The sequence below is a fragment of the Canis lupus genome, chromosome 21 (assembly GCF_003254725.2).
Source record: "Canis lupus dingo isolate Sandy chromosome 21, ASM325472v2, whole genome shotgun sequence".
Classification (NCBI taxonomy): domain Eukaryota; kingdom Metazoa; phylum Chordata; class Mammalia; order Carnivora; family Canidae; genus Canis; species Canis lupus.
In genome coordinates, this window is record NC_064263.1 from 40,198,412 (window position 1) to 40,210,606 (window position 12,195).

The following is a 12,195-nucleotide window of genomic DNA, read 5'->3' on the forward strand; positions in this document are numbered from 1 at the left end:
CTGAGCATCTCTTCCTAACACCACATCGTGACATCCTGCTGGTAGTTTGAAATAGGCCATAGTGGGAATTTTTACACCACAGAAATAGGTAAACACTACAAATCAGTGTTGTCATTTCCCTCACAAGAGTTAAACATTCACCAACATGCCAACACACAACACACATGCATGTGTATAACATACATATGTGTATCCACAACATACATGTATATACACACATATGTAAATACACATCCAACAATATACATAGAACAGTTACCAACATATCACCGACTCTGGGAAATTTAAAATATGAAGGTAGAAATGAAACTCTAAGTAAAATTGGAAGATAAAGTTGAAACCTCCCAGAAAGCAGGAAAAGAGATGGACAATAGCTAGTAAAAGATGAAAAAAATTAAAGCATCAGTCCAGAAAGCGTAAGCAAATAATTAGTTCCAGAAAAAGAACACGGAAAATAGTGTGAAACATTAAAGGAATAAATAACTCAAGAAAATCTCCCCAAACTGCAAGACAATTTTGAGACTAAAATAGCTTACTGAGTATCTCATGGAACAAATGAAAAAAAAAAAAAAAAAAAGGAAAACCCAAGGTATTATCACAAAACTGAGAAAACTAACCAATAAAGAGATGAGATGATCCTAAAAGCAAGTAAAAAAAGAAAAAAAAAAAAAGGAAAACAAAACATAGGTTACTAACAAAGCAATGGAAGTCAGAATGACACCTGACTTTACAACCACAGTTTTTTGTTTTTTAAAGATTTTATTTATTTATTCACAAGAGGCACAGGCAGAGGGAGAAGCAGGCTCCATGCAGGGAGCCCAACATGGGACTCGATCCCAGGACCCCGGGATCATGCCCTGAGCCAAAGGCAGGTGCTAAACTGCTGAGCCACCCAGGCGTCCCCCAAGTCAAATTCTTTATTAGTTATCAGTGATGGTTGATAAAAGACTTTCCAAGATCTCCAAAACTTTTTTTCTACTCTTATGTGCATTCCTTTAACATTTTATACATTAGTATTGAGAACCTACCATGTACCAGACATTATTCTAAATGCTAGGGATACAGCAGTGAACAAACAAGGTCCTTGTTTGGATCTTATAATCTGAAAATATCAACATGACGTGTCAGGTAGTGATCCGTCCTCTGAACAACAGCAGGCCCGAAGGGTGGGAGGGGGCCCTCTTTTAGATAGGGCCTTTCAGGAAGGAAGGAACAAGCCACGTGGATAGCTGGGCCAAGAGCCTTCCGGGTAGAGGAATTAGAGGGGCAATGACTCTGGGAAGAGTGTCTGTGGAACCAGGCCACCAGGACTGGAAACGGTGGTAGGAGATGAACACAGGTAGCTGGACAAGGCCAGATCACAGGGCCCTTTGTACTGGATGCTTTCCGCTTGTCCCTCCAGTCCCACTCTCCACCCTTCTCTGCTGCCTGGGAGCCTGATGTTCAGGGACCATATCAACAGGCTCCCTTGACCTCTGGCTTCCTGTGAGGTTTGGCCAATGGAAGGCACCTGCAATAAATCAGAAGGCCGGAATCTTTACAGAGAGTCACAGCTCTGTCAGGTGACCCTCCCCAGCTCTGAGTTCCCTTGCACTCTTCAGACTAGGGGTGGAAATGCCTAATGTCTCCCCACAGTTGCTAGCTCCAGGGAATCATAGGCAGTATGCCCTGTGGCTTCCCTAAACCCCACTCACATCTTTATTAAACGTTCTTTTAGGGATGCCTGGGTAGACTCAGCAGTTAAGCATCTGCCTTCAGCCCAGGGCGTGATCCTGGAGTCCAGCATCAAGTCCTGCATCAGGCTCCCTGCCTGGAGCCTGCTTCTCCCTCTGCCTGTGTCTCTGCCTCTCTCTCTGTCTCTCATAAATAAAATCTTAAAAAAATAATAATAAAATAAAACATTCCTTTAGAAGATTCTCTCCAAATTCCTCAATGTGAGTATGACATCCATCTGTTTTCCACCAAGATCCTAACACTGCCTTAGAGGGCAAGAGGAGGATTTTAGATTTTATTCTGAGTGAGATGGGAAACCACTGGAGGTTTTTGAACCTGTGGGACATCATGTGACTTACAACTTCTTTTTTCTTTTTGGAGAGAGGGAGCATGTATATACCTGTAAAGGGGGTGGGAAAGAGGGAAGAATCTTAAGCAGACTCCATGCTCAGTGTGAAGCCCAATGTAAGGCTCCAATCTCACAACCTTGAGATCATGACTGGAGTGGAAATCAAGAGTCAGACCCTAACTGACTGAGCCACCCAGGCACCCCAACGATTCACATTTTAAAAATCACTCTTCAATGCTGGATATAGAAAAGATTTCAGTGGGGCTCACAGGTGGAAAGAGAACAGTTGCTTTTACAGTAGTAAGGGTAGAAAGTGACTTCAGCTAGGGTGGTTGTAGTAAAGGTCATAAGTGCTTAAATGTGGGCATATGTTGTAAAGGTAGAGCTAAGGGGTTTTGGTGATCAAGTACGTATGTGGCATTTAGAGAAAAAAAAAAGTCAAGGACTTAGGATTTTGGTCCAAGGATGAGTTGCTATTTACTGAGATGGAGATATCTGGGGAGAGAGCAGGTTTGGATTGCCAAAATCAAGAGTTCTGTTTGGAATTTTAAAAAATTAAAAAAAATTTTTTTTTAAGCCTAGGTATTTATTAGAGATCTAGGTGGGGATATTTAATAGGCAGATGTACATGTAAGGCTGCAGTTCAGGGAAGGTCTGCACTGGAGGTATGAGTTTTAAAGTAGTAACCCCTAAGGTAGCATTTAAAGCCACAGACCAGATGAAATTACCTAGGGGTTGGTATAAACAAAGAAATCCAAGGATTGAGCCTTTTCTTTGGGAGCTACCAGAGAATGTTTCACCAAAAGGAAGGAGGAACCAAGAGAGAGGAAAACATTATGTAGAAATAGAAATCTGACACTAGATCCCTGAACTGTAAGTCTCAAGAATAATCTGTCTAGGGGCAGCCCTGGTGGCACAGCGGTTTAGCGCCGCCTGCAGCCCAGGGTGTGATCCTGGAGGCCTGGGATTGAGTTCCGCGTCGGGCTCCCTGCATGGGGCCAGCTTCTCCCTCTGCCTCTGTCTCTCTCTCTCTCTGTGTGACTATCATAAAAAATAAATAAAAAATAAACCAACTCCACTTTTTGAAGATTTTATTTATTTATTCATGAAAGACAAAGAGAGGCAGAGACACAGGCAGAGGGAGAAGCAGGCTCTGTGCACGGAGCCTGACGTGGGACTCAATCCCCGGTCTCCAGGATCACATCCTGGGCCGAAGGCAGGTGCTAGACTGCTGAGCCACTGGGGCTGCCCACAACTCCACTTTTTAAGTGTGTATCCCAAAGAACTGAAAACAGGGATTCAAACAAGTGAATGACCATAAATGTTTATTGCAGCACCATTTGAAATAACCAAAAGGTAGAAATCCAAACAAGTAAATGCATAAATTATGCTTATATGCAGTGGGATATTATTTAGCTAAAAAGTACTGACATGCTACTCACATCATACTAAGTGAAAGCCAGACATAAAAGGTCACATATTACATGATTCCATTTATATGAAATATCCAGAATAGGTAAATCCATGGGAACAGAAAGCAGACTAGTGGTTGCCAGGGGCAAGGTGAGGAGGAGAATAAGGAACTGCCTTTTTTTTTTTTTTTTTTTTAAGATTTTACTTATTTGACAGACTGAGCAAGCAAGTAGGGGCAGAGGTAGGCAGAGGGAGAGAGAAACAGGCTCCCCCCAGAGCAGGGAGCCCGATGTGGGGCCCAATCCCAGGACCCAGGGATCATGACCTGAGCTAAAGGCTGATGCTTAAGCAACTGAGCCACCCAGGCTCCCCAGTAACTGCCTTTTTGAGTATGGTTTTATTTTGGGGTGATATAAACATTTTGGAACTAGACGAGGTGGTGGTTGTACGGTATTTTTAAAAATGTATTGCCACTGAACTTTTCACTTTAAAATGATGAATTTTGGGATCCCTGGGTGGCGCAGCGGTTTGGCGCCTGCCTTTGGCCCAGGGCGCGATCCTGGAGACCCGGGATCGAATCCCACGTCGGGCTCCCGGTGCATGGGGCCTGCTTCTCCCTCTGCCTGTGTCTCTGCCTCTCTCTCTCTCTCTCTCTCTATCATAAATTAAAAAAAAAAAAAAAAATTATAAAAAATAAAAATAAAAAAAAAATAAAATGATGAATTTTACATTGTGAATTTTACCTCAATTTAAACAAAAAAAGGAATGTTAAACAAGAAGGCATAATGTAGGTCAGAAAAACAGCTAGGAGTTTAAAGTGGTTGCCCTAGGGGCACCTGGGTGGCTCAGTGGTTGAGCTGCTGCCTTTGGTTCAGGGTGACCCCCGGGTCCTGGAATCAAGTGAGGCATTGGGCTCCCCACAGGGAGCCTGCTTCTCCCTCTGCCTTGTGTCTCTGCCTCTCTCACAAATAAAATCTTTAAAAAGTCTGCCCTAGACTTCAGACTGTGAAAGGGGAGAGACTATTTTTAGCTGTCTTGTAAAATGATACTTCTAAAACCACATATATGCATAAATTTGATTAAAGAATAGTTAAGGGGGGGCACGTTTAAAAAAAAAAACTTAAAAGTCCTTTTCCCTTCAAGCGACAGGTGTTCACCTTCCTTTTTTTTTTATATATTTTATTTATTTATTCATAGACACAGAGGGAGAGAGGCAGAGACACAGGGAGAGGGAGAAGCAGGCTCCATGCAGGGAGCCCGATGTGGGACTCAATCCCGGGTCCCCAGGATCACAACCCAGGCTGCAGGCGGCGCCAAACCGCTGCGCCACCAGGGCTGCCCTCACCTTCCTTTTTAAGCAAACTCTATGGGGCTCAACCTGAGAACCCTGATATCAAGGGTTGCATGCTTTGCCGACTGAACCAGCCAAGCATCACAAAGATGAGTTTTAAATGAAGAGAACAGTTGTTGAAGGAAACCTTCAAACCCTAGCTGTTCACATATGGGTAGATTTGGACAAATAACATGCATATGCTGATTCCAACTGTGTCAGAAAAACTGTTACAAAGAAAAAGCATATGGAAACTTTTGTTTATGAAGAAAGAATAAATGTCTAAGTGTAAAAGACAGATGAAGACCATATTCACAGAAGGGGAAGCAGAAAAAAAAAACAATTAGACTGATCCATTTTTTAAAAACATAAGAAAAATCATTAGGGACAGCATCAATAAAATTCTTAAAACTTCTAAAGATGAAAAGACAGAAAAAAATGGGAAAAATATTTGTAACATGATAAAGGGTTAAGAATAACAATGTTCTGAGAAAAACTGGTATAAGCCATGAACAGGCAGCTCACAAAAAGGAAACATAAGACACTCTTTACTCAAATAAGTAAAACAATAAAAATAAAAACAGTATCATTCTCTTAAAACCAATTTTGAAAGGATGTGAAGAAATGACATTCTCATGTACTTCTTGCTAACTTTATACTGTTGAAATGCCATTTTTCACAATATATATACAAAAATATAAAATACATGTGCCAAAGTTCCCACTCCTGTGAGTTGATCTCCAGACAACTACAAGGCAAAGTACAGTTGGTGACACCTGTAATACCAAAACCTGGACAGAACCAGTAAAGAACAACGGAATGACATATGTAGTATGATGCCCACGTACAAAAATATCCCAACGGGTAGTTACCTGGAGGGAGGTTCACCAAAGTTGCTCGCTGAAATGATTTAACTACCACCATGTATTAAGTACCTCATTAAGTACCTCCTCACAATAACTTAGATTCTTGAGATTTTACCCCCACAGCCTTTAAGTGACAGGACTGTTGCTGAAAACCAAGTTGACCCCTCTCTCCCCACTACTTAAGGATTGGAAATGTTTTTAAGTTTTATTTACTATCAAGCATACTAGTTTTTTAAGGTATTAAAAACCTCCTACATGTGGTCATATTCAATATTCACAGTAAGTTTCCTTGATGGCAAGGACCACAAATATGCAAGCCCCATGTTGGGGCTTGAACTCACAACCCTGAGATCAAACCTGAGGGGCTGGATCAGTTTAAGCAGCTGCTTTCAGTGCAAGTCATGATCTCAAGGTCCTGGGACTGAGCCCCACATTGGATTCCCCCCCTCCCACACTTTGGGCTCCCTGCGCAGCCAGAAGTCTGCTTCTCCCTCTGCCCGTCCTCCTGCTCTCTCAAATAAAAATCTTAAAAAAAAAAAACAAACCCTAGATAACGCTTTGAAACAACAAATGCCCCATGAACTTTTTTTTTTAAGATTTATTTATTTATTCATTCAGAGAGAGCGAGAGGCAGAGACACAGGCAGAGGGAGAAGCAGGCTCCATGCAGGAAGCCCGATGTGGGACTCGATCCCGGGTCTCCAGGATCACACCCTGGGCTGCGGGCGGCACTAAACTGCTGTGCCACCGGGGCTGCCCCCCACGAACTATTCACTAGTTTTTGGTCCAGAACCATCAATACTTAACATTTGCCTAGCTACCTAGTGATTGCAAAAAACCATGCTGAGTTAGCTTGTCTTACTTACCCTTAGAGATGTTTGTCCTATTATCAGTTTCTTGGTTTATGATAGCTGCTTTTAAAACATGAATACAGGGACGCCTGGGTGGCTCAGTGGTTAAACGCATTGGCCTTTGGCTCAGGGCATGATCCTGGGGTGCTGCCATCAGTCCCACGCTGGGATCCTGCATGGGGCCTGCTTCTCCCTCTGCCTATGTCTCTCGTGAATAAATAAACGAAATCTTTAAAGACAAAAACAGGGATCCCTGGGTGGCGCAGCGGTTTGGCGCCTGCCTTTGGCCCAGGGCACGATCCTGGAGACCCGGGATCGAATCCCACGTCGGGCTCCCGGTGCATGGAGCCTGCTTCTCCCTCTGCCTGTGTCTCTGCCTCTCTCTCTCTCTGTGACTATCATGAATAAATAAATAAAATCTTTAAAAAAAAAAAAAAAAAAAAAAAAAAAAAAAGACAAAAACACAGGGATTAAAAAAATCTAACCCCAGGTAAGGATGGGGTAGAATATGGAAACAGATGGTTTCCCACTGTTTGTGAGCTCATTAGGAAGGGGACTGAGTCAGCTTGTATACCCACAGTGCTGGGCAGGTGAAGATATGAAGTGCTCTAAGGAATAACGTTAAGTCACTTGGTGTCTGTACACCAAGAGAAAAGCACTCAAAAGGCCATCAATGCTAGTTAATCCTGTTCTCTTAAAACAAGGGACTTTGCCTCATGGTGATTTCAAACACAACTTTGATTATTGCTTAGGGTAAAGCTTAAGTAAAAAGCTTATTAAATGTGTTTATTCAACTGATACACTTGGAAAACAGGCAGTACATAAAAATAGCCTGTTTTTTTACTCAAGTCTGAAGGAATGTGTGGTTCTGTAAACCAGCTAGCCTTCCAGCTTATGGTCTCATACTCATCAACAACTTACTTATTGTTCAAGACCTCCCCCCCCTTTTTAATGATTTTATTTATTCATGAGATAGACCGAGAGAGAGAGGCAAAGACACAGGCAGAGGGAGAAACAGGCTCCACGCAGGCGCCTGATGTGGGACTCGATCCCAGACCCTGGGATCACGCCAAGTCAAAGGCAGACGCTCAATGGCTGAGCCACCCAGGTGTCCCAAGACCTTCCTCTTTTAAACAGGGATACCTACATACCTCATTAGGTTAAGAATTAAGTATTCTTTAAGAATCCACGTGAATCCATTTTGTTTTAAGCCATCCAAGAGTTGTGTTGTGAGGCTCAGCGACCTGAGTTCATCTGACAGTTCTTCTGCTTTCCTCTGCTCCAGATGGAACTGTCCTTGCTGTTACCTAAATTCCTTCTTCATCTTTAAGCATCAACAGCAAGAGTGGGGTTAAATATCAGTTCTTCCTGAGGTCCCTCCATACTAAAGATGCTCCTTCTGCAGAGGAACTTTCTTGTACATTTCTGACCAGACTATACGATGGCATACACTACCTGGACGACATTGACCACAGGCCTACCTTAGGATTAACATTAAATGTATTAAGAATTCTTAAAGGGGATCCCTGGGTGGCTCAGCGGTTTGGCGCCAGCCTTCAGCCCAGGGTGTGATCCTGGAGTCCTGGGATCGAGTCCTGCATCGGGCTCCCTGTGTGGAGCTTGCTTCTCCCTCTGCCTGTGTCTCTGTCTCTCATGAAAAAAATAAATAAAATCTTAAAAAAAAAAAAAAAAAAAAAAGAAAGAAAGAATTCTTAGAAAAGGGGCAGCCCCGGTGGCTCAGGGGTTTAGCACCGCCTTCAGCCCAGGGCCTGATCCTGGAGACCCAGGATCGAGTCCCACGTCAGGCTCCCTGTATGGAGCCTACTTCTCCCTCTGCCTGTGTCTCTGCCTCTCTCTCATGAATAAATAAAATCTCTAAAAAAAGTTTAAAAAATTAAAAAAAAAAAAAAAAAAAGAATTCTTAGAAATGGAGTAGCCAAGTGGCTCAGCTGGTTAGGGGTCTGCCTTCAGTTCAGGTCATGATCTCAAGGTCATGGGGTTGAGCCCAATGTTGGGCTCCCCACTCACTGAGGAGCCTTGCTTCTCCCTGTCTGCTCATGCTATGCTCTCCAAATAAATAAATAAAATCTTAAAAAAGGTATTGCTTTCTGTAGAATCACACACTTACTGTGCTAAAACACTTCCACATCAAAAAAGATCAACATACATGAATCGGCATGTTTTTTTCCGTAAAGAAATACAACATATGCTTCTAGTAGACAATGATTTTATTGCTTGAGTACATAGCCAAATTTATGCGACCAGGGCAGAGGCTGTGGATGACTCGCTGAAAAGGAAAAAAGGGGGAAGAGCTGGATTAAAATAGGTCCTCCATATTCATTAAGACTCTCACACCTATGGAGCTATTTCCAAACAGCTAAAATAAACCACAAATATGTAAAATGCACTAAGTTCCTGAATTAGCTTATTGTGTTGAAGCATAAGACATGAAGATCTTCACTCATCTAAGGAAGAACTGACCAAACATTAAGGAAAAACTGGTGAAAAATTAATATTTGGAAATTAATCATTATAGCGAGTAATCTATGCAAAACTGAAGACAACATAACACAGGGAGCAGAGGTATGAACTGAAACTTTACGGTCTAGAATGATTCAAAGGGCTTATTCATGTTTTAAATCAGGGCTCTGCAAAATAGGACCCTTTGCTTGTCTTTGTAAATAAAGTTTCAATGGACCACAGCCATGCCTGTTTATGCATTGTTTATGGATGTATTCCTCCTTCAATGGCAGAGTTAAAAGAGTAGCTAACTGCAGAGCAGGGGCTAAAACATTTACCAACAGGCCTTTTACTACAGTTGCTACTGTATTTACTATATGGCTAACATCTGTTCTTATTAACCAAAAAGGTTAATACTTACTATTTCCAATTGGGAGGGAGAACTCTTTTGGTCTTATAATATCGAGCCAATCGGTGAATACGGCTCTCAATCAGAATCAGTCGGAATTTGGCATCCTTATCCTAAAAATAAAAATTGATGGAATTAAAACTACTTACAACATTACCAAATATTATTTTAACAAAAGAATGCAAATACCATGCACTCTAATGAAAATACCCAATGCCCTGTAATAGAATCACAGACTACGGTTCATGAGGCTAGAGCGAGTCCCTAAGGGAATTTAAGGCTTCCAGAAACCCCAACATGAATGAGGTACAAATTCTGCAAATAAACACATTTTCAACCAACTGAATATACAGCACATAGCATAGCCAAAGCTGGCCCCAACCCCAATTTCTTCTGTTATAATTATTTCAAAGCAACCTAAGTGTAACAAGTTTGTGCTTTAAGCCTCTTTAAGTAGTTCACATTAGATGCATCACACCTTACTGAAATAAGTTCATATAAGCGGTTCTAGTCTCTTACCTTTCTGTTCCTCTCAAGATGCTTTCGAACAGCAACAGCTTTCTTAATCAAATGGTACAGATCCTCAGGGAGATCAGGTGCAAGTCCCTTGGACTTAAGAATTCTCAAGATTTTATTGCCTGTCACAAAACGTACTTGTGCAACACCATGGGAGTCTCTCAGGATCACACCTGAAAAAGGAGTAATTTAAAGTCCTCTACCAAACACACAACTGAAACATGCAATGTCAAGGTTCTGAGACCAGGTCATTCTCCCAAGTTTTCCTCCGTATAATGGGATTACTTATATGTCACAGAAACAAACATGAAAATGGGTGCAAGGTTCACTCAGAACCCAAGGCTGGTTTACCGAATACTAAGAAAAACCCTTGGGATGCTTGGGTGGCTTGGCGGTTAAGCATCTGCATTCAGCCCAGGGCGTGATCCTGGGGTCCCTGCAGGGAGCCTGCTTCTCCCTCTGCCTGTGTCTCTGCCCCCACTGCGCCCCCTGGGTCTCTCATGAATAAATAAAATCTTAAAAAAAAAAAAAGAAAGAAAGAAAAACCCTTACGAAGAAAACCTCAAATGTTGGAAGAACATCATCATAGCGAACTTGCTGGATGATAGGCCACCAAAGAAATCAATGCGATTCCTCTATATGTATTTGCTCAATAATTAAAACCATAACATTTAGAAATTCCATCAGGAGACGCCTGGGTGGCTCAGCGGTTGAGCATCTGCCTTTGGCTCAAGGTGTGATCCTGGGGTCCAGAATCAAGTTCCACATGGGGCTCCCTGTGGGGAGCCTGCCTCTCCCTCTGCCTGTCTCCCATGAATGAATGAATGAATGAATGGAGAAATTCTATCAGACGTTCTTGTAAAAACTTTAAGTGTGGTATTTTAACCTCGAAACAGCACTTTCTGAATACTTGACAGTCTAGGATTTCCTACAGCGCGTGATGCCTCCGCTAGATTACATAAGCTCAAAGAGACCACACGTTTTGCCCTTCTCCTGACCAGGGTATTCTCAGGGTCCAGAACCACACAGCAGGCAAACGTCTGCTGAATGAAACCACGTGCACAAAACTACCCACAACTGAGGTTCAAATCGCAACGTGAGGGCGTGACAAGCACGGAGTTGCCAATCCCAACTCCTCCACCCAACAGCTGCGTGCTCTGGGTCTAGTTGTGTAGAGCTGCACCGTGCCTCAACCTCCCCAACTGTAAGATGGACAGAACTTCAGTTACTTGGACGTGCAGCTGTCCGAACTAAAGGAGAGCGGTAAAATGGGTAGGACCATTCAGCAGGGAGAGCGCCTAGCCCACAGCAAATACCCCTTTAATTTTGGCGTCCAGGGCAGCCCCGGTAGCTCAGCGGCTCAGTGTCTGCCTTTGGCTCAGGGCGTGATCCTGGAGACCCGGGATCGAGTCCCACATCGGGGTCCCCGCATGGAGCCTGACTCTGTGTTTCTCATGAATAAAGAAGACGCTTAAAAAAAAATTTCTTTGCGACCATTTTTTAGTAATTTTCCCCAATGCCAAATAAGGAACTCGAGAGTCCCACAAATGAACGGCAGGCCTGGGCCAGCAGCGGGAACGCCAGGGACACGACCGAAAGGCTCTCTCAGCACGGCCGCGGCACCTTCACCGCCAGCGGCTTCCCCCGCAGGTTACACGAGGGCAGGCGCGAGGGGCCGCGTGACGCGCGCACACACCCACCGATCTGCGAGGGAGTCAGACCCTTCTTGGCCAGTTTGTAGATCTGCTCCTTCACGTCGTCGGACGTCAGCTTCAGCCACTGTGGACGCAAGAGAACCTGGCCTTAGGCCGGGACAGCGCGGACGGCCCCGGCGCCCAGCGGCGCCCCCCAGGCACACGTGAGGGGCCCGGCACCCGTCCTCCCGACGGCCGGAGGGCAGCCCCCCCCGCCCCGCCGCCTCCCGGGTCCCGCACGCTACTTACGGTGGGGACGCTGCGGCGGTAGGGCAGAGCCGACTGGGACAGGCCCTTCCTGGGAAGGGAAACGGTCTCGGGATGAGGCGCTGCTCAGTGCCACCACGGCCTAGAACAGCCTCCTCTCCGCTCGCCGCCCACACGCCCTCCTTCCCCCCACACCCCGCGCCCCGCGGCCCAGCCCTGCAACCCGCTCAGAAACCCGAGCTCACCCGGGAGCGTGCATGCGACCCATGATGGCGGCGGAAAAGAGAGCGAGGGTCGGGACGCCGCCGGAAGCCACCCGCCACGCAGGAAGTGACCTCACACACGTCCGCGCTCCTCGCGCGCAGGGGGCGGAGCTACGCCGCGCGGC

The 12,195-nt window shown here is 44.5% G+C and overlaps 1 protein-coding gene and 1 long non-coding RNA gene across 3 annotated transcripts in view; one reads left to right on the top strand and one right to left on the bottom strand.

Moving 5' to 3' along the window:
• LOC112667691 (uncharacterized) overlaps positions 1-1,912 on the top strand; it is a 32,876-nt gene extending 30,964 nt beyond the window's left edge. For both annotated transcript variants that reach the window (XR_003141249.3, XR_007404731.1), the window contains exon 5: positions 1,718-1,912. This is a non-coding gene — a long non-coding RNA (uncharacterized LOC112667691). The remainder of the gene's footprint in view (positions 1-1,717) is intronic.
• Positions 1,913-8,731: 6,819 nt separating this feature from the next.
• Positions 8,732-12,195, bottom strand: RPS13 (ribosomal protein S13). The gene is made up of 6 exons (XM_025459636.3): positions 12,053-12,195; positions 11,850-11,898; positions 11,607-11,685; positions 9,910-10,079; positions 9,403-9,503; positions 8,732-8,808 (listed from the first exon to the last, which is right to left on the bottom strand). Exons 1-6 carry the CDS (start codon positions 12,073-12,075, stop codon positions 8,775-8,777), a joined length of 456 nt encoding a protein of 151 aa, XP_025315421.1. The 5' UTR covers positions 12,076-12,195; the 3' UTR covers positions 8,732-8,774.